General features: G+C 31.8%; 1 protein-coding gene across 1 annotated transcript in view; it reads left to right on the forward strand.

Moving 5' to 3' along the window:
- Positions 1–204: 204 nt before the first annotated feature.
- LOC143249476 (V-set and immunoglobulin domain-containing protein 10-like) overlaps positions 205–23595 on the forward strand; it is a 100519-nt gene continuing 77128 nt past the window's right edge. The window contains exon 1 of the mRNA XM_076499390.1: positions 205–468. Coding sequence (XP_076355505.1) covers positions 387–468 — 82 coding nt within the window. The 5' untranslated portion in view covers positions 205–386. The remainder of the gene's footprint in view (positions 469–23595) is intronic.

A 23595-nucleotide genomic window follows, 5' to 3' on the forward strand; every position in this document is an offset into this window, starting at 1 on the left:
GCTTAATCTCAGATATTTTGTCTTTTATTTTAAGAATGGTCATCAATAAATAAATAGATAAAATGTCATTGATAGTTAATATTTTAACTTCAGACTTGAAGTCATGTTACCAGCATGCCTTTCTCAATAAGCGTCATCAGGCACGTCATTTATGTTATATCCCCTAGCGGTAGTTATCCATATCTTTTAAGGTCCAATAAGACATTCTACAACGTTCCCGTGCGCGGCTGAGTGTTGTGCGACTTGAGTTTAGGTGACGGTTTCTGGGTATCGTGCGCTTACACTAGGATTTCAGCGACACTGCTTGGTCTAGGATGACATCAGGAAGCCAGTGGAAACGACACTTCACATAAATTGTGTCATTTCATTACATTTTGTAAATTTTAATGAGTAACATGACACGTAAACCTGTGGTAAAGACTTACTTATCCGTCCTTATTGTTTTCGGCGGGTCTTTCATATTCCAAGGTAAGACAAGAAACTTGTTTAAAATATCAGTCATATTATTTCTGTCATTCCAACAACTTATTTACTCTCTGTTCTGCAGTCAAAAGTGGCTTTAAATTATACGTTTACATTAGAAATCTATTATTATATGATTTCAGTCTAAATATTTCTATTTCTGAAGGTCTAACAGTTAACATCTTTTAACAAGCTTTTTTCCCTAAGCATGACTTAGATAAAGACTATATACCAAAAGTTAAGAAAGGTTTCAACTAATATTAAATTAGAACTAGCTAAGTACATATGAGTGTCGGAAAAATATTTTTTTTCCCTAAAGGTACATAGAACTGTAGAGTTTCCACCAAATTATAATTTTGGTTAATTAAGTGCATTGTTAAATCATATATCGTATATAAATTACAGTGTGGTCTCTTTTGCTTTACCAAATGCGGTTTTAATTAATTGTTGTCGTTGTTCACATTATATTAACCGTAAATGTTGCAAATATTGTTCTGTTTCCAAGAGATGTAGTAATAATATATTATTCATCAGCGTATATTGTATTTAAATTCACATTAGTACTTGTATTAATTCAAATACATTCTGGACCCTGTAGAAGACACTATATATCTAATTCCAGTTTTTGGTGCTACATCATACAGTTGATATGTTAAATTTGTTTTGCTTTTCACAAACGTCATATACTATTATATCGTTATAAAGAATAATAAGAGACGTAAATCGTTGTCTACTTTTTACATGATGAATAAATGTAATATTAATACTCTTTAGTACGTAAAACAGATATTGTAATTATGAAATGTTCCCTAAAATCTGTAATACTGATTTTGTTTTATATATCTGTAAAAGTATTGTGGTGTTGATATTGTTATTGAAACAAAGGTGTTAATATACCACTAAAATAGTTCGTAGTGGTTGAAATCTTCGTCTTTTTCTCTTGTTTCTAAATCTCTAGCGATATTGCGTCGTTCTGCTTGATGAAATTGGAAAGTAATTACCCTCTTTACAACTCTTGCGTTTGTAGAGGTGATTGCGTTGCTGTCCTGTTTACTAAAACAAGAGACTTACGATACTGTTATACAGTTCGTAGTGGCTAAAAGCTTTGTGTTACCCTCTTGTGTATATATTAATAGAAATATGTTGTTGTTGTTGTCCTGTTTACTAAAACGAGAGACTTACGATACTGTTAAACAATTCATAGTGGCTGAACGCTTCGTGTTGCCTATTGTTTCTGTAGATGTTTCGCATTTTGTTTGTTGGAACTGGATACTAACTACATTAATATGTTTCTCTCGAGGTAGTGTATTTATTGTTCTGTTAATCGATACCGGAGAGTTACACTACATATTTGTAGTTACTGAAATGCTTCGTGACATCATATTGTTTACACATCTGTAGAGGTTTTCTGCTATTGTTCTATTTGAATAGTTATCAAATTATTATTATACAATTATTATCGTACAATTATTATTATACAACTATTATTATACAATTATTATTATACAATTCGTACTCGCTGAAAATTTTGATTTTACACTCTTCTTTCTTCATCTGTAGTGTTATTGTGTTGTTGTTCTGTTTATGGTAACTAAAGAGTTTCCAGTCTATTTAGTCTTATATCAGTTGTAAGAAAGGTTTTTGAAAGTCCGATAAAAGGCGTTTTGGAATGTAATTTAACAAAGTTTAGAATCTTAGTGAATAGCCAGCACTGGTCCATAAATTATTTAAATTTGCTAGTGTTACCAAGGTTTTGAGAGTTTATGTAGGAAGCTCCTCCTGTTTATCGAAACTAAAGAATTGTTACGCTTCTACACAGTTCCTGAAAGCTCCGACTTCGTTTCTTGTTTCTAAGTCTCTAAAGCTACTGTGAAATTCTGTTTATCGAACGGAAGAGTTACTGTACTAGTACTCAGTTCGTACTTCCTTAACACTTTCTGCTACTATCTTGTTTTTATATCTATACAGGTAGTGAACTGTTTTTCTATTTGTTAAAATTGTAGTCTTACAATACTATTGGATGGTCCATACTCCATGAAAAGCTTCGTATTAAAGTCGTATTTGTATATTACAGAGATTATGTTTGTTGATCTCTTTTTCAAAAGAAAAGAGTCGTTTCAAAAGTTTCGTTTTGCTTTTTCGTTTCTAGCCTGCAAGAAATACGGTGTTGTCGTTCTGTTTATTCAAACAAAAGATCAAGAACACAACAAGCTTCCATTTGATGAAAGTTTTGCAAACTTCTTTTCATGCACAACTATAGAGATTTGTGTTCTTGTATGATTCACCAAAACTGAAAGATATAAAGGATAAAATTTTAAAAAAACGTTATAAATCATGAAGATGTTATTGGTTACTATAATGGAAGACTAGCGTAAATATACAAAAATCAAGAGATTTGGTTACACGAGAAATTAGTAAATGAAAAACTACATGAAACAGGTAAAGATTTCTTTAAACACATTAAGATTAAACAAAGTCTTAAAATGAGAATACGACCTTTAACATTGATGATGAGATGGCTGGACTATTAAAATCCATATTTCTTCAATAGCTGTCATTAAAAATTTAAGAAATATTCCTCCTCTGAAAGCTGATAGATGTAAACAAAGTTAAAAAAGATGATTACATTAATTCTGAGCTTCTTGAGAAAAAAATTGGGAAGTTCAAAGAATGATAAAGCTCTTAGGCCAAATAATATTTCCCCAAGACTTTAGAAAAAGGTTAAAGAATGGATATGTTGGTCAGTTCCTACAATTTTTTCTATGTCCAAGAAGTTGTTGAGTTGGTGTTAGAAGAGTGAAAGCTGTTTAATGTTAATTTTATTTTCAGTGTAGGTGATAAAAATGTTCCAAAGATTATTGGTTTATCAGTTTTACATCAGTTGTAGTAAAGGTTTGTGAAAGTCCGATAAAAGATACTTTAAAAAGTCATTTAACAAAGTTTAGAATTTTAGTGGATAGTCAGTATGGTTTCACTAAGGTAAAGTCTTACTCTACTAATCTTTTGACATTCTTTGGACAGATTAATGTTTGTGTAGATGAGAGAACGTGTGAAAATTCGATGTATCTGGATTTTCAGAAAGTAGACGACAAGGTGACACATAAAAGAATTGTTAAGAGTTATCTCTGTAGGTCTAAGGATGGATTTCCTCAACTTATAGAAAACTGACTGGATGGGGTAAAGCAGAAAGTTGTTATAAATAGAATTCTTCCAAAATGGATTACGGTAACAAGTGAGATACTTCAGAGCTCAGTGTTAGGGTCTTTGCCCTTTATAAATTTACATCAACGATGCTGATAAAGCAGTGGTTCATAAATTATTTAAATTTGCCAATGATATAAAGGTTTTGAGTGTTGAGAATACTGCTGATTTACAAAGGATTTATTGGGTTAGGAGAATGAAAGATTGCTAGCTGTTAATTATAATAAGTGCAATGTAATGCATGCGATTTATCGTAATTTGAATTATGGGGATAATTTTGATTCCCAATAACCTTAACAGTGTTATGGAAGAAAAGTGTCTTGTGTTATAACTGATTAGTTCCTTTATCCATCGGAGCAATGTGCTGTTAATAGTAGAAGTTCAAGTCGGATTTTAGGTTGCATTTACAGAAATATTGAATATAAGTTTAAAATTTTTATAATTTCATTTTATAAGTCATTGATTAGGCCACATTTGTAGTTTTGTGTTCAGTTTGGGATGTCTTATCTTACGAAGGATATTGAATTTGTGGAGAGGGTTTAGAGGAAGGTTACTACGATGATAAGTTGAAAGGTTGTCATACGAGGAGAGGTCAAGATCTCTGGAATTATTTTCTCTTGCAAAAATAAAGGGTATTTAATTGGAGTGTTTAATATTGTTAAAGAAATTAGAACTGTTGATGCATCATCGTTTCTCTTAGTTCATGACTAGAATGGTAGAAATAGAAGATACAGATAGAAGGTGATTGGCCAATGGAATAGATATCTTCAAATTAAGTGGATGCGGTTGGGGGTATTTTGAAGACGACATGATAAATATTTGAACGATACAAGTTGGATTAGAGTGTCATACTTATATTTTAAGGTTTATTTTTGTGAAGGGGACGACTTTGGTGACCCAACAGGTCCTTGTTGTCTTTAAATATATTTAAGAATTACACAGTCGACGCTGGCTGAAATTCGTGTTACTGTCTGGTTTCTATATCTGTAAAGGTGATATGTCGTGATTTTCCAAACCGAGGGAGCACTGCTTGTTGGAATGCATGATTTTATTTTCATTGTACTCTACTCGTAGAGACATTATGTTGTTCTGTTTATCGATACTGAAGTGGTAATGCGTTAGTGTATAGTTCAGATTCACTAAATATATTCGTCTTTCTCTCTCTACGTCTGTTTCTACGTTTGTAAAGATAATTTGTTGCATTCGGTGTATTAGAAGTAAATAGTAGATACAATACAATATTTACTCTAGTATTTGCTGAAATGTTTTTCTCTCTGTAGAAGTATTGTGTTTTTTCTATTCATTGAAACTGAAGTGTTAATATACTACCATAAATTTTGTACTCGCTGAGAAAAAAAAACGTTACAACACCATAATTTCCCATGAGCTGTTTTCAGTTTTGTTTCTCTCCTTCCCAGTAACACAGCGGTATGTCTGCGAGCTTACAATGCTAGATATCTGGTTTCGATACTGTGTTGAGTAGAGCAGAGATAACCCATTATGAGGCTTCGGGCTTATCTTCAAACAAAAACAGTTTTGTTTCAGTTAAAATACAGATGAAGAGTTTTGTTTCAGTTAAAATACAGATGAAGAATTTTGTTTCAGTTAAAATACAGATGAAGAGTTTTGTTTCAGTTAAAATACAGATGAACAGTTTTGTTTCAGTTAAAATACAGATGAACAGTTTTGTTTCAGTTAAAATACAGATGAAGAGTTTTGTTTCAGTTAAAATACAGATGAAGAGTTTTGTTTCAGTTAAAATATAGATGAAGGGCATTTTCGTGCTTGTGATTTTACCTCAGTCTCTTTCTATTCATCTCGTTTATTAAACTAACTGATCCAATATTTATATAATTTGTGAGATATTGTGCAGTTTTGCTTTTGATAAAACCTGTAAAATGAAAAAGGTCATATAAAACTACGAAGAGTTCTAAAGATCTATGAAGCTTAACATTAAAGCTTTAGTAACTTTTTGGCTTTACCATTTATTTTATAATTCTAAAAATATATATACTCCAAACACGTGACTGTCTCTTGTGTTAATCTGATTAGGCTGATGACAGTTTTATCTTTTCATAGTCTAATAGTTTCATACATAAAGAAAAACGTTAATGTGATAATTAATAATTAAACGAATGTTTTAACTTCACAGATCTGAGATTAGTAACGATAACTAAATTAATAATGGTTTTAAAGGTAAAGTTGTTTTCAATATCTAAGTAAATTATATATACATATATTTGTTATATGGCAGAGTAAAAAAATCATAGAAGGGAAGTATATTCCCTATGGTGCCATGTTTGTACATTACTTAGAGCATTTGAAACTAACCTGGACACTGCATGAGCAACATCAGGTCGCTTTGAACTAAAACTACCAAAGTATTGCAAAACCAGCTGTGTCAAGGCCTGAAGCAAGTATACTTAGACAACGTGAATCATCTACTCGCACCTGTATGTGTGATTTGAAAGTTATTCTCTTTTGTGGGGTCATTTCATTGCGTTTATTGCTAGAATGCACGAAACTTTTAAACTGTGTTTTTATTTTGTTTTGTTTTTAATAGTAACATAGAACTTAAAGAAATTTACACTCGATTAGATTTTCTTCACAGAATGTAAGCAACCATTCGTGGATAATTGCTATTTTAAATCTGAATTGCTATCAAGGCGTCAAAGTGTATTAATCAAGTTAATCTACTGGGAAAAAAGCATATCATAAATAAAAATCTTAAAAGAGCTATTGAGTCTTTATTATTCGTTATTATAACCCGTGTTATCTCCAAATAAAAGCCAATTTGAAATATGGCAGTCCTTAGAGTATCATTTTATTCTGTGCACAGTGAAGGACCATATCACTGTCTGTTGATTCACAAACTATTTTATACGGTAAGGTACAATTAGTAAGAAAAAGTCGAAAATGTCTTTTTAAGACTGTATGATTTCACAATTTGCAAACACTTGTTTGAACAAAAAAACAATGATAACGAAAATGCAACTATGGTAACAGATTCATTAGAACGTAACTTGTAATAAGCAGGTAGTCAATATGCTTTTAAATACACACGAAAATATCGTTAACAGGCATAATACATTAAGTATCAGATGTGTAAGTCATCATGTTTCAAAGGAAAATGATTATGTCTGAAGAAATGTTACTATATTTTATTGTTGTTAGTACACGCAAGCTCCTCCTGATGACTCAGCAGCAACTCTTAGGGCTTTTAACGCTGAAAATCGCGTTTTGATTCTTTAGATGAACAGTGCAGATAGCCCATTGTGTAGCTTTGCGTTTACCAAAAAACAAACAAAGTAGAAACACATCAACGATGTAAAATGGTGGGGGCACTTGGTTTAAACGTACCAAAATTTCGTCAAAGCTAGAAAATTGAATGTATGCATATTTATCTCCCATGCACCTGATCATAAATATTCCGAGTCGAAATAGAATGTTGTGTATGCCACATAGTCTTAGACTGCGCTTGTAGAACTGCATAATCTACTGCTTTCTTAACAGTAGGAAAATCCCTTTTGCAAATGCTCAAACGCAAACAACTCACTCCTTTGTCATATTTCTAGAGATAATTTACTTTTTGTTTCTTACTAAAATTATTTTCTTCTTTGGACGTCAATAATTCGTTTACTTATTTTTCCGATGGTTGGATACGTAGATATCTTAATGTATTTCAATTTGAATTTTTTTGTAATTCTTTTTCTCCTTATAATTAATATAATTTCAAAAATGGCTTCATTGTATTTTACCCTCTCTCACTTATTTTTCTATTCCTAAAAGAGTATGAAAAGTTATGTGTTTTTTTTTAATATAGATGTAAGGGTTGTAAAAAACCAAGTCCACGTATTATCCAAATTTTTCTTAATTTGTAATCTTATATTCCTTTCGTAACTTTTATTGAGTTTGAAATAGTTGGAAACATTTCTTGTATCAATTAATATTTATAATATTTGGGAAGCTTGAATAATTTAAAAAATACATATTATATATATGCATCATATGTTTTTCAGTTGGACATATATCTCATGTACATTATGTTTAGTTTTATGTAGGTGAAATATTATATTGAAACTAATGGGGAAAAATTAAAGCATCTTCAAAACAGGTATTTAACCGAACACAGAGATGTTAAAGATATTCAAATTCTTCACTGCAAAGATTGGTTTGGTGTGTTCTGAATTTCACGCAGAACTACACGAAGGATATCTGCGCTAGTCATTCCTAATTTATCAGTGATAGATTGAAGGGAAGGCAGCTAGTCAACAATACTCTCCGTCAACTCTTGTGGGACTCTTTTTATCAATAGATAACTCCCACATGACATGATTCGAATCCGCGATCCGCAAATTGCGAGTAGAATGTCATAACAACTAGGCCAGCCAGTCAAAGAGCTTCTACTAAAATACTTTTAGTTCATATGGTAAACTGATGCCTATCGCTTATAAATGTCAACACTTTAATTCGATATACATTAAAACATTGTTCCAAGCATTCTTCTAAGAGCTATGAGCAATGTTCTGAAGGCCATTAAGCGAGCTAGTGCAACATTTCAACCCAATCAAACAAACTTATTATTCCTTCGTCTATATAAACCTCAAAACATGTCCTGAAACTAAAATCACATCTGGCATTGAATCTCCGTGGATAAAAAGCTCAGGGCTGCAGAAAATTATATCCAGAGCTTCATGCTGTTAGACTTCAAACTTAACCTACAACCAATATGTCATTCTTCAAAACTGTGAATATAAGACATCGAATCCTACAATTCCTTGAGTATCAAACTTATGGTAAAAACAAAATAAAAATCATTATTTTGAGCAATTAATATTGCTATTTGTTGTTGGGTTTTTTTCCAGATGAAAGGTCCATGACCTGACGAAAGGCTCTAGAGTGTTGTGTTTTCAAAAGTTGTATAGATATTATTATAATTTAGGTCTGCATTCACAGAATTCGATTACAAGGTTAATAAATTTTTCAGCATGAAAGTGAACCATGACATTCTGCACGTTGTATCATGCAACGAGTAAAAATAAATAATGTCTGGATTGTACCTTAGAAAGCTTAAAGACTCGACATGAACTCACATGAACTGACTACAGTCAGAACTGCTTTACTAGAAATGTGGTGTGATGATTACAAAGTGTGCTACAGTGACATTTTGGGAATTGTTAGATTTGTAAATAGTCACAAATATTATTAAAGATCTTAAACAAAACCCAAATGAAACGTAAAAGTATTATTTACTTTATAAGACGCACTTTTGCTTTTCATCTACTGTCGTTCCGAAACTGTCTTAAACTATAACAGTCATAAACTTCAATTATTTTTGTTGTTACTTTTTTGCTCTCGCTTCTATTAAAGGATATTATATTCACGTGTTTCAACGTTACGAATTAGTTGATATTCTATGAAACGCATGTATACAGCGGACACGAAGGAATGCTAAACAAAGGTAATTACAAATGGCAGGATAGCGTAATACAACTACTAGTGCGAATTCCTAAAGCTTCAGATTCCACGTGAAAAAATAAATAGTTAGACAAGTTCTGTAGACAACGAAACAATCTGTTATCTCTGAAAATTTCAGTACACGCACGTTACAATAAATAATTATTACAGACGAAACAGATATTATGATATCTTCAAACTTCCACTGGGTATCTACCTACAAAGAACAAGTTATGCATTACTTTTTTGCTTTCTACAAGCTCCTGAAAGGAAGAAAAACGAAAATTTACCTACATGACAAGAAGATCCCACTGGCAGGAAAGGCGTGATGGACATGCAATAATGTTATGTTAACATAGAATAATTTAAATATTAAAGAAACGAAGCTGCTTAATAAGAATGATTATTTTAGAAGACGAATGAAGCCTAATTAAACAAAAATAAAAATCACCATTATGAATTATGTTTTTATATAATATAACATTTAATTTAATAAACTGTATTAAGCCTAATTAGGCAAGAATGTAAAATAACCATTGCGAGTTCTGTTTTTACATAATATCATATTTAACTTAATAAGCTATATTAAGCCTAATTATGGCTTAGTAGATAGGTTCCTGTTAAGTTCAAATATTATACAATGGACTATCTGAAATCCTGATTTTAGCATTATAATTCTTCATACTTACTGCTGTGCCAATAGGGAGGCGCACAAAGATGGAATACAACACTTATGTTGTATTTCTATATAGCATGATATTTGATTTAATAAGCTAGTGAGCTAAATTAAGCCTAATTAGGAAAGTACTAGAGTAATAGTTTAAATTGTGTTTCTCTGTAATAATATCTTTTTTTTAAACTATTATATAGAAATGGTTACAATGTTGTTGCATAAAAAGAACAGAACGCATGAAAAAATTGCAATAAAATATTAATAATTATAACTAACAATAAATACTTGTAATAATGAGTAACAGTCAAACTACAAGAAGTTTGTATATGAAAAACTATGTCCAAGATAATAATTAGGTTATTTTGCTGTTATCCGAGTTTTTAAAAATCTCCAACTATCCCAAGTTTTGAGAAATTGGGAAGAAAAAACTCTGGGGAAGTAACAAATAATTAAAACCTATAAACTTTCTAATTAGCAACAAATGAGAAAAGTCTATTTTATTAATTAAGCGTCCTTCATCAACTGCTGGTAAATACACGTTTAAAAACATTCGTGAAGATTTAAAGAAAAATTAAATTAATTTTTGGAGATTTTTGTAACTTACAAATACTTGAGAATCTTACTAGAATGAATATTTTTCAGACAGTGTCTTCCGGTGGCATAGAGGTAATATTGAAGGTTATAACGCTAAAAATTGGTGTTCAATATCTGCAACGTCGATATCTTGTTGTGTAGCTTGTGCTTAAACACAAACAAATAAGAATTTTCATTCAAACTCCAGTGGATTGTATGTAGATTCATATATTTTATGTTTCATTCTACTTACCGACATGTAATATATATAAAATGCACATATACGTAATGTCTTTCCCATTTTAATTTGAATAACACTTTTAACTGCACATGCTTCTTTCTGCTCAATACTTACTCAGAATTTCTATAAACTTTGCATGTTGTTTTGTTGGTAGCTTTGATTGTTGCTAGGTTGCTAATTTCATGCTACAAAATCAAAAGGCATAAGCAATAACTAAGACTTGGACTGATTTATCAATATGTTCTGATAAAATTAAATTCTTTACCATTATTAATGTAACCACACGAAAACCATTTTCATTCAATTATTGTTCATACTAGAGGTTATGTTCGTTTAGAATAGAATTCATTCATGTGTTCTAAGTTATTTTAAAAATAATTTATTAAGGTAACTCCCACTCGTGTTTAGAATCTTACAAATTGCAAAGTATTGAGGACAAAAATCCAGAAAACAGTTTTAGGGCAAAAACTTTAATGTTGGAAAATGTTTTAACTTCCATTTGTTTATATTAGAAACAAACAAAAACAGCTATAGAACTCAAACGCTTGGTACAGGTGGATCTGAATCCGTCTTCTTCAAAATTTTTGGGACATTCAAACTGGAATTTAAAAAACATATATCAATTACATTTCACACTTTAACCAAAGCAGAATTGATTAATATCCTTTACGTACAAAGAACAGAACCGATAATATTTTGAACAAAGTAGATGTGGTTAGATCATGATATGAGTTATGGTTTTATCTTTTGATTTGTTCACAATTTTTCTTCTTGTTGTGTGTTCACAGTTCTTCTTGTTGTTGTGTGTTCACAGTTCTTCTTGTTGTTGTGTGTTCACAGTTCCTCTTGTTGTTTTGTGTTCACAGTTCTTCTTCTTGTTGTGTGTTCACAGTTCTTCTTCTTGTTGTGTGTTCACAGTTCCTCTTGTTGTTGTGTGTTCACAGTTCTTCTTGTTGTTTTGTGTTCACAGTTCATCTTGTTGTTTTGTGTTCACAGTTCATCTTGTTGTTTTGTGTTCACAGTTCTTCTTGTTGTTGTGTATTCACAGTTCTTCTTGTTGTTGTGTGTTCACAGTTCTTTTTGTTGTTTTGTGTTTACAGTTCTTTTTGTTCTTTTGTGTTTACAGTTCTTTTTGTTGTTGTGTGTTTACAGTTCTTGTTGTTGTGTGTTCACAGTTCCTCTTGTTGTGTGTTCACAGTTCCTCTTGTTGTTTTGTGTTCACAGTTCTTCTTCTTGTTGTGTGTTCACAGTTCCTCTTCTTGTTGTGTGTTCACAGTTCCTCTTCTTGTTGTGTGTTCACAGTTCCTCTTGTTGTTTTGTGTTCACAGTTCTTCTTGTTGTTGTGTGTTCACAGTTCTTCTTGTTGTGTGTTCACAGTTCCTCTTGTTGTTGTGTGTTCACAGTTCTTCTTGTTGTTGTGTGTTCACAGTTCTTCTTGTTGTTGTGTGTTCACAGTTCTTCTTGTTGTTGTGTGTTCACAGTTCTTCTTGTTGTTGTGTGTTCACAGTTCTTCTTGTTGTTGTGTGTTTACAGTTCTTCTTGTTGTTGTGTGTTTACAGTTATTGTTGTTTTGTGTTCACAGTTCTTCTTGTTGTTTTGTGTTCACGGTTCTTCTTGTTGTTGTGTGTTCACGGTTCTTTTTGTTGTTTACAGTTTTTTATTGACATTTTCTTGAAACTCCATAATTTCACACGTTTACAATGCTTCTTCGCAGGGTTTATATCTGGTCTCTTTTATTCATTTTCTTATTGTTACTTTTTCTCTTTTATTGTACTTAAATTTCAAATGGAATAAACCACGAATACAACCGATGCATATAACCATTCACGATGAACATATGCAAAAAATTATATGTTTGTATGCAAACACATACCAAACAGCTTTGGGTCGAATGTAGTATGTATCATGAAATATACTTTAAAAAAATGTTACTGTGTAACTACTCCACGTCTACAATGTCTAATGTATATAAACGAAGAAAACGTTTTGCATTAATTTTTTCTAAGAGCTCTAAAACCTTTCTCAACTTTACAGATAAATAATTCCATTTACACGCAAAATAAATGTATGCAAAAATAATGTATAGAAAGTAAAAATGGCTTATTTTCAAGTTCAATCGAATACACGAAACACAAAATAGTTTTACTAATTCTTTAAAGAGAAAAACGTTAAGTACGACTGGAAAAAACGAATGTTAAGTTTTCACAATTTTCGAATCAGTCAACATTTTTTTATTGTAACAATAACAATTGTTGAAGAAAACTTACATGAAGATTTACTTCATAAGAATAAAAGAAATTTAACTAACATTTTCACATATATATGTGACAAAACTAGAGCATTTGAGAAATAACAGTTTTTAAATGATTTATGATCTCTTCTGTTGTCTGAAACAAAAAAACAAACTTCGAAACTCGGAAAGTCCAATATACAGAGCCTACATAAGAGTGAGGCAAGTGACAAATTTTGAATGAAAATGTAGTACAGAAAAAGCAGTAACCAAACAAAACAACCAATGAAAAAAATGAAGCTGAAATCTATAATTATTAAGTTCAGCAGTTTTAAATATAATCACATACGATTGTGATTTATTTCTGTATCTCATTAACACGGAATCTCTCTCTCGACTGGAAGTCAATTAGTATTTTGGATTGCAGGCTAAGGAACAGTTGTTTCTGGGAGGTGTCCCTGTTTGAAAGTTCAGAACCTCATGATCAAAGTGTATCCTCCGTATGACGGTAATGTATTTTATTCGAGAGTTATAAACAGTCAAAAAGAAATCGGGTTTCGGAATAGCCACACCATATTGTCAGCAATGATCATACATAGAAATTGATTATATTTCTGTTTTTTTCTGAAATCAAATTACGTAGTATTTCTTCGTTGCTTGTTTAATCTTGGAGACATTTTTTTTTTGTCCTTCTGATCTGTCGAAATGCTACTTCTCTCCCCACTAGTGACCTTCCAGATCAAACCTATTTTTGAGCGCTGATACAGCATATTTTGGTTTGATAGATGAATGGAATTGTTCAGTAAGTACTTTCATAAAGTTTAACATGATCGCATTCACATCAGTTGCACATGGAACTTTTCGGAATCTTGCACGAGAAATTAATGGAGAGAATAATGAGGATTGATGATGACATAGTGAAGATTAGCAAAGCTGTGATCTGAAAACAGGTGCCATGACGTAGTGGACCCCTTGGTTACACAACACTCTCACAAACAAAGGTGATGATGTAGTTTGTCAGAAACAGCCCGTTTTTGTCCAGTATGGAAACGGTATATTACATTCGTCATACCGCATCGTATTCTACATCCTTTATAAGTTTCAACAAAACCAGAATTTTTACGTACGATTCTTGCTAATGAAATTCCTCTGGTTGAGGGACGGATCTTGTTATAAATAAACTAATGAAAAACGACTTAAGTGTGAAAACAAGGGGGATTCCTCAATAGCTGTAGCACTTGTAATTATTTTAAGCAAAATTAGATTAAATTGATCTATGAGATATTTATTTCTCTTTTTATTAGTTATATTTTGTGCGACGGCAATATCAAGTGTAAACCCGATTTGATTTTATTACTTATCAGGACCAACTTCAAATTGAAATTATTTTAGGCAGAATTAGAGTGATTGAATAAATGAAACCTTGAAGAGGGTCAAATACATCAATCGAAAGGATTTGATCTACTGAGTCAAATACTATAATTAAATCTCAAATCGGCCTAGAGATGACGGAGCTATGAGCTAAATGTTTAGACTTACTCAGAATCATTCTATAAGCATCTACGCTACAGCTAAAATTGGGAATAAATCCAACCAAAATTAGGGATTTTGTATTTCATGTATTTTCTTAATAAATTGCTTTAAACTTTAGTATGTGAAGTATGGATCCAGTAGAGCACATTCACTGAAAGTATGCAATTGTCTGAATTACCAGTCTGGGCTTCAAAAAACGGGAAATTGCTAAACTGCTACTCATGTTAATAACACAGGTTGTTTTGGCTGCATTTATACATTACCTCGTGGCTTGTTATAGAAGAGATATTACAAAGCATTTCGTAACGGATACAATTCGTGCAAACCAGCAAACACGAAACAACTATTTCTAGCTTAAGAACAGATCGCTATTTATCGTATCGGCAGAATACTTACAACAGCTAGGGTTCATGGTTTGCGACCACTTGTGACAAAAATACGCGCACTTTGAAACTGTAGGTGCGTTACAACAGTGTTGATTTGTCCAACAATTTGATCAGCTAGAAGTTGACGGTGAAAGCTACTGACTGTCAGCTTCCCTACTTAAGAAGTTTATACTTTTTTAAATTATTATAGTTTTTGATATCTAAACAAAATTTATCTAGAAGAATTAAAGATTTTCCAGTACAAACTTTTAGCTCATATCTCCGTCATCTCTTGATAATTTGAGATCTAATTACAGTTTCGAACTTAGAAGATCAAACGCTTTCGATCGATATATTTGACCACGCCCAAAGTCTCATAGATTAATTTACCCTAAACCTGCCTGAAAGAATTTCAATTTAAGGGTAGGCTAGGAGAGATCCTGATGAGTAATAAAATCGACTAGGATATACGATCGCCCCATGGTTGATATTTCTGGAGCACAAAAATACAGCTAATTAAAAAAAGTCTCATGGATTAATTTACTTTATTCCTGCCTAAAAAAATAAATACCGCGGCTATTGGAAATTCCCTCCTGTTTGAAAAAAACATATGACCTTAGTATGCTTCTTTTAACTCAGAAAATGTAATTTTTTCTAGACTTGTTCTTCTTTAGCTTTCTTATTTTAAAGTTCTGACAAAAACTTTCTAATGTCAAGTTTTAATAAGTAGAGTTTGTTTATTTTTAGTAAGCTAAATACTGTCATTAACGCCTTAATTTCCTTTGTACAAATCTTTCTGCTGATTCTAATATCTGTATCAACGCGGTATTTCAGCGTTAAGTCCGAAGGTTTGTGACGCTAAAATTCACGTTTCGATACCCACGTTCGATAGAGCACAGATACCCCAATTGCATGACTTTTTTCTTAAGAACGAATAAACGATATATGTTTCTTTCTTTCGTTTAATTTATTTTACATTGAACTTTTAGAATATACTTGTTTTGATGTTACTCTCTTCGTCATTTAAAAACATATGAATGTCGTGTTGCTGACGTCTGCGTTTGATAAACTCTGAAATATTTATAGGCTCTACAAAATTTTTTACATAAACGTTTTTAAGTTAATTGTCATTGGACTAAATGAATGTTCTTCCTTTTCTTCTTGCTCCGAATTTTCTCACTAGTATTTTACTGTATTATATTAGTGAGTACTTTTGTATAAGAACCGTAAATCGTAACTCTCGCAAATGATTTGATTTTTCTTGTAGTCTATTTCACTTTCGACTAATTCCATTCATTAAATGGATCAGGCAAAAAGAGTAATTGGGTAAGAGAAACCATAAGTACATGTAATGGCAACATAAGTCAATTTATCCTACTTATTTCGATTAAATGTTTTATTTTAACAGGATTGTGGGAACTAATACAGTGCATTCCATTCACTAGTGAAGAGTAAAAGACCCAAAGAAAATTAAATGTGAAAAAGAATGTATATATATATAGTTCCTCCAGACTTTGTAAACAAATTGTGCAGAAAATAAGAGATTTTCTCACACGAGTTAATAAAGCAGAAGTAAGCAAACACGATAAAAATATACCTTACTTATGAAATTACTAAACTTTATTATATATATATATATATATATATGCATCGAGAAACGTAATCGCAAATCAGAAAAAAAATCGAAATTCTATATCATTCGGTTAAAAAGAACTCGTCGAAAATGCAATATTATTTTAATAAAAATACAATGATATAAAATTGAATGAATTTTTTTTAATCCACTTATCTAATCTGGTAATGAAATTTTCTTATTTTAATGCTATAAAAGAATGTGATGACCATAGTAAGTTATCACAAGACTATTCTATTTTTTAATGAGTCCACAAAGTGTGCTGGAAAATTGAGTTTCTATATTATGATAATGTTCATAAAATAGATGTTCTGTATGATAGTATTAGAATATTGAGATGTACAGAACTACTGTTCAACAAAGACTTTCTTCATTATCTCTCGAATTTAAACTCCATTAAGCTTAACGACTCTTATATTGTGCTTTAAAATAGAGCTTGTCAATGAAGTTATTAGTTCTTATATATTTAGAACCGTTTCACTATTCTGTTATTAATTAACAAAAAAATGCATTTTTAATGATCGTTCACTTTTGTTCGCTCCATAATGTCCATTAATGTTTAAATAACTTAAATCGTGGAGATCATTATTCAAGTATAGTTAATTAAACTTACGATTTTTAAAAAAACATAGTACACTTTTTGATTCATAGTAGAATTTGGAACTGGTTTTTCACATCGTTTTCGGAGAAAGGCTGCCGCAAGACGGTGCTTTCACATTTTCAGTCTATACTGTTCTGTCAGAACAAGATTGAATGAATTGTTAGTCAAAATTTTTTTTGAACAACAAATGGTTTTCGCTATCTAAACCATTTCCTTGTTGAAGGAGAGTGATATCAGGTGTACATGTATGTTTTCATAATTTATGTTAGTGGATTCGCAGGAGATTGAATAGTACCGGTGAATTTATTTGTTATTAAACTTAAAATTACACATTGTGCTGTTTGTGCTGTGTCCACCACGGTTATCGAAACTCGATTTTTAGCGTTATAAGCCGTCAGAAATACTGTTAATCTTCCACGTAGTTGTTGAAGGGAAGCAAAGAGGACTGAAACAGGTTCTCCTACCAACACAATTTGAGATTTAAGGCTGCTGAATACGTGGTACCATACAGTCCATTATTAGTTACTTTGTAATCAATTCTTGAGATGTGTAACCAATTTTAAGTACTAACGGTTAGTAATGATTATCCACATATGCTTATTACGTGAACAAGCATGCCTTTTTGGTTTAGCTACACACTCACTACATTTCCTGGAAATTCGTCCAAGTTAAGATCAAATGCAGCTCTTGTAGCTTTCTGCCTTAATGCGCCACCTATAGCCCAGCCTTATCAATACATAGACAGACAGACAGCAATACTGAAATCGATCTAGAAGTTCTAGCGCTTTCAAAGTGTAGATATTTACTGTACAGGACCAAATAGAGTGTAATCTGCTATATATATATATATACACACATGCACACGCACATATACAGAGGTACATACATCCCTATATATATATGCATTTACATCAGTATATATTGCTACACCTTGGCATTAGAAGGGTTTTATGCCAGAACTTTAAAATAAGAAAGCGAAAGAAAGACAAGTCATGAAATAATTACATTTGTTTGAGTTAAAAGAAACACACCAATGTCATGATTTTCTTTCAAAGAAGAGAAAACCCTCAGTAGCCACGGGATTTGAACTTCTTTAAGATAGGATTATAATAAATTAATGAATGAGACTTTTTTCGTTTTATTAACTATGTTAATTCTTTATGATAGGATTATAATAAATTAATGAATGAGACTTTTTTTCGTTTTATTAACTATGTTTTTGTTCGTCAGCGATACCAAGTGTGGGGTTGCATACATCCGATTCGAATTCATTACTCACCAGGATCTCTACCAGCCTACCCATAAATGGAATTTTTTTGGAAGGTTTAGGGTTAATTAATCCGTGAGGTCTTGGGGGTGGTCAAACTCTTTCGATTTGTCTACTTAACTACGCCCAAGACCTCGAAAACTGTAATTAGTTCTGAAATTGGTCATGATATGACGGGACTATGATCTAAAAGTTCGTAATTGAAAAACTCTGACGCATTCTATAAACCGTTACGTGACTTTTAAAAAAAACCTTGTTTTATTTCTGTTCGTTGGGCCAACTGATTGCTAACGTCCTATGTTGACTTATCGCGATCAAATAACTTTCAGGTGTTGATTTTCTGGAAATTCGTCACTTCCAAGTTAAGATCAAATGGTGTTCTTACAACTTGTGAAAAGAAGTGACAGCAGTGAAGAGTCATGGTTGAAGGGTTGATTTTTCTAGTTTTTGTGTAGTTCATGGTCGATAGTCTGATTGCTTGTAGAAAGTTTGTATATCAGTGGCTAAGATTACTGGAAACGTGACTGTTGACGGGTAATTCCCGATAAGGGACTGACTGGTTGTCGACCCTCTTATAACTGCTCCTAACTGATTGTCGATATACAGATAAATAGCAGAGCATATGTTATGTAAGGTGAACTAAGTGCACGTTATTATTTATCAATACTTAAAGATGGTCTTTTATTGCTTAAACTATTAACATTGATCTCTTATCGATTGATCAAATTCTTCTACATCTTTAGTCGTCAAAAAGTAAAGTGAACAAAATATTTGATAACTACTACCGTTGGTGGTGTGCTCTGTTTCTTTGTTTTAGACATTGGACGATATGCTGTGTCCACCGCGTGGAATTGAACCTCGGATTTTAGCGTTGTAAGTACGTGAACTCGCCGCAGTTCTATCGGGAAGCAATGGCAGCTAGTTAACAATAAATTGGTTATTTAAGAACAACTAGGTAATAAGTGTTATACTGCATAAATATTTGGATTATAATGAATTTGTGATTGGTAATTGCTAGGGCAATATATATTGTTTTAATCTACTGATGTTTGGCGTTGTGCGCTTCTGGCTCACGTAATCTTGAACATCGAAGTAAAAACCACAATCATGTTAAATGTCACAGCTATAAATCACTAATGAAATACTGTATTTTCTTTATGAATTATCATGTCGATCAGCATAGTTCAATTACTTCTTACTAAACTTATTCTCATTTTTTAACATCCATCAACATGTTTCTTAACTTACGAAGATATTGGGTTGAGCAATACTTCTCATGAGGTTTTACAACCATCACTCTAACCAATATCCTGTGACATAAAGCAAAAGAGTACAAGTAAAAAAGATGAAATTTAAGATTTTTATTAATCTACTATTTCAAACTTTATATTTGTCTTGATTTAAGCAAAAGTAATATAATCGTACAAATAACTTTATAAAAATAAATCAAAAACGCTTTTACAACAAATCTCTTCAGGAACGATAAAAACCTAACAATCATCATATGATTGCATTGAGCAAATGTATTATATGTATAAAGGAAAAGTACATGTAGTAGTATCAAGTCGAGGTTTCGTGTCTAGCCAACATTTGCTCTCTTTTACGGGCAAAGGTATTTTCAGCAACGTTTCGTGTAAGAAAAATATGAAATAATCTGAAAGGGTTGGGTTTGTGAGTAAAAGAGCATCATCTGTCTTTAACGAGAGTGATGTTGGCTTAACTGGCTTCTAATGCCCAGCATTACTTTTCACCGCCTGGAGGTTAAATAGCACGGAATCATTTAGGCGCGCAACCTATAGAATTATTGTGTTATTCTCTCATTTTTAGTAAAGATAAATAGAAAACATTCTGTTTTTTTTTATTTTCCCACACCTTTAGATTACGCTTGTAATACGATGCTGAGCTTCAAAACCTGAAGTCCGTATTTAAATTATACTCAAGTTTTATAACAAATTTTGAGTTTCGTAATGCTACAGTTGTGCACATTTCGGATATCAGTGTACTGTAGAATATCTGTCAATATAAAAACTGAACTTAAAAATGACATTCCAGATGATTACTTGTTTAACTTCTTTGAAGAACTTAAAAGTCAGTTGATCCAGTTTTTTTTTTAGTCTGTCACATAAGTTACGCCGCTGATGGAAGTGAGGAAAGTGTGAAAGGTGATGCTAAGAAGTTGACCAAATTGAGCGTATTGAGGATCGGTCCATTTTGATTTGGTCATGAGTTAAGATTGTTGGATTTATTTTCGTTTACTTGCGTGCGAAGTATTTTTAGTTGTTTTTTTCTCTGTCATTTTATTCGACATCATACGAATGATTTGATATTTCGAATGACAATTCTATGTTTGTAATGTGTTCCAACATCAGTCTTAGATTTCAGACACGTAATTAAATAAAGCATAAACACGTTGCTCCTGGAAACATGTGAAAAGAAAGAATTACTTATATGTTATAAGTTAACATGTAACAAGGTAAAACATGATAAGAGTATGTATACTGACGACTGAAGAATATTTTCTGCACGAAGTTCTGCTTGGATGAATCACTCGTTCTTACTACTGTAGTTCTCAATAATTTCACGTGTTAAAAAATTGAGACTAGTGTGCTAATTTATATTTGATCGTAAAGACTTAGTGGCTAGCGTGCTTGGACTGTTGATGATTTATGGTTCGTCACTCGTTGCTACAAATTTTTCTGTCTTCAATTCGGGAACATGGGTTATACTATAAGAGTGACTGTCGTTATCCCAGCATTCGATCAGATGAAAAGTAATCCAAGAGTTCGCTCTTGGTTCTTTGTATATCTGCCTTCACTATAGCTAAAATTCGAAATGATTATGTGCAAATAGCCTTCATATAGCTATGCACAAATTTCTGAAACAAACAAACGGACATCGTAAGATATCCCTTTATTACAAACCTACACCACATTAACATAAAGTCAAAGTAAAATACTTAAAAAAGTTTTCAGTAATTAAATATCTACATTAATATTTTGAAAAGTAACATAATATTAGTAATATGATATAGTTTATATGTGAATTATCTGCTTATATTCTATCAACAAATATATCGAATTAATAATCACCTAACAAATAAAGATTGAGATGTATTTTAAATCAAGACAGGCTTATTATTCCAAAAATTAATTTAATCGTATCAAAGTCTGAAAATTCCTAGTATAAAATAAAAATTACGTTTATTTTCATTTAATTAAAAGAATCTTTATTAATTTATCTACTTCGTGTATTTATGCCTTGCATAAAGTATCAGTATATATAATCATAATGTTGATACCAAATGAAAAACCCAGTTTGCCCCTGATGATAAAATGCCCAGTTTTCTGGTTATAGGGTTTTACCTTGTATAAAATAGGTTGAATTTCCAAATTCAAATTTTTCACAAAGTATGCAGTAGATTTGTTTCTCATCTTCATTTCTCGCATCAAACAAGCTTCATTTGCATTTTCACTGATAATGCTTATAATATATGCACATTGATTGTACATATCTTTTTTAGCATGAAAATACACAATGGCACAGGAATTAGGAAATATTATATAGCCGGAATGGCTAGCTGGTTGGACACGTGTTCTCCAAACTTTTGCGTACAAAAGTTAATTTAGTTTTAAGACAACTGAGATTAATCATTTGAGATTTTGGTATTTACATCGACTCTAATTATCAAAATAATTTGAAATTATGCTAGATTAGGCTTTTATTATACAAAATTGTATATATGTTTTTGATATTTTACCCACGTGCTTTTAACTACAGCTATTCCTACGGTGTAAATGACCATTTGTTCTGCTGAGATGTAATACTTTTTCATTCTTCTATTTATCATTGTTTGGGAAAGCTTGCCTCTTTACTTTCTGAAAATTTGTCTTAATATGTAATATTTGAACTTTTTTACCTTTGTGGAAAAACAAAGTTTGAAATTATAACAAAATGAATGCGTTGGGCAAAAATAAAATGGTAAAACTTGTAATGTTATTTAAATTGATTCATTTTAAGTGATTATAAATTATAACGTGTTATACACTCGAAACAATCATAGCTTCGACATATCAAAAATGCAGCTGTACGTTTTTCTTTGGAAGAAGTAAAAAAGTCACTAATATGTTTTGTATTAAAAAGATTTTCTGTTAAACGGTGCACATAGTTTAGTTTTACTTTATCTGTACTTGTAGTTGCTCTACTTAAAAACAGATCTTTGAATTAGCAGAGGTTACTAGCCTTACGCAGTTTAAGATGTCTTTGGAGAAACGTCTTGGAAGATAAAACTTGAAGTACAGATAAATTATACACCGAACGTCGAAATTTGACGTTCAATTTTACAGCAGAGTTTCAGTTTGATATGGTTCTCTCGCCCCTTATAAAAAATTAGTAATGGATGCAGCATCTATTATTATGATTTTGTTAAGAAACGCCCTTATAAAAATACAACTTCTACTATATTGTGTTAAGGTGAATCCTCCCAAAGAAGTCATCTATGGACATAGATAAGATCATCTTTATTTTATCAGGTTCAACGGAGTTAATAAATAAATAAACTTTGTAGATATAAGATACATTATATTATTTAAAGATAATAAACTGGATTACTGATGTAGCGTGAGTTGTACTTATCGTGTAAAAGGATATTTGACCAGATATCCTGGTTTGGTATCGATAACTTTACGTTTTAGTCCTCAAAGTACAGTTGAATTCCGATAGAGACTGCCTATAACCCTTAGATACAGATCTGTAGTTAATTCCAGCTAGGAATTAGTTCTACTAAGTAACTTCGTGTTAATTAAATTACTTTAGTGATTTAGTCTTCCTGACACTTGAGGAAGAAAAGGGGAATAATGTGTGTTGTGTGAAGGGATATTTGTGTTGTGTGAGGGGATGTTTGTATTATGTGAATGGATGTTTCTCTTGTGTGAGGGGATGTTTGTATTATGTGAATGGATGTTTCTCTTGTGTAAGGGGATGTTTGTATTATGTGAATGAATGTTTCTCTTGTGTGAGGGGATGTTTGTATTTTGTGAATGGATGTTTCTCTTGTGTGAGGGGATGTTTGTATTATGTGAATGGATGTTTCTCTTGTGTGAGGGGATGTTTGTATTTTGTGAATGGATGTTTCTGTTACGTGAGAGGATTTTTATATTGTGTAAGTAGATGTTTGTGTTGTATGAGGGGATGTTTTTGTTGTCCAAGGTGATGTTTGTGTTGTCCGAGAGGATATTTCTAAAATAAAAAATTATTCCTTAACGTTAAAAGCTGACCCGGCGTATCCAAATGGTTAGGACAATCGCCTCGCAATCTGAGGATCGCGGGTTCGAATCACCTTTCAGCCGTTGGGGCTTTATAA

The sequence above is a fragment of the Tachypleus tridentatus genome, chromosome 4 (genome assembly GCF_004210375.1).
Source record: "Tachypleus tridentatus isolate NWPU-2018 chromosome 4, ASM421037v1, whole genome shotgun sequence".
NCBI classification, from domain to species: Eukaryota; Metazoa; Arthropoda; class Merostomata; order Xiphosura; family Limulidae; genus Tachypleus; species Tachypleus tridentatus.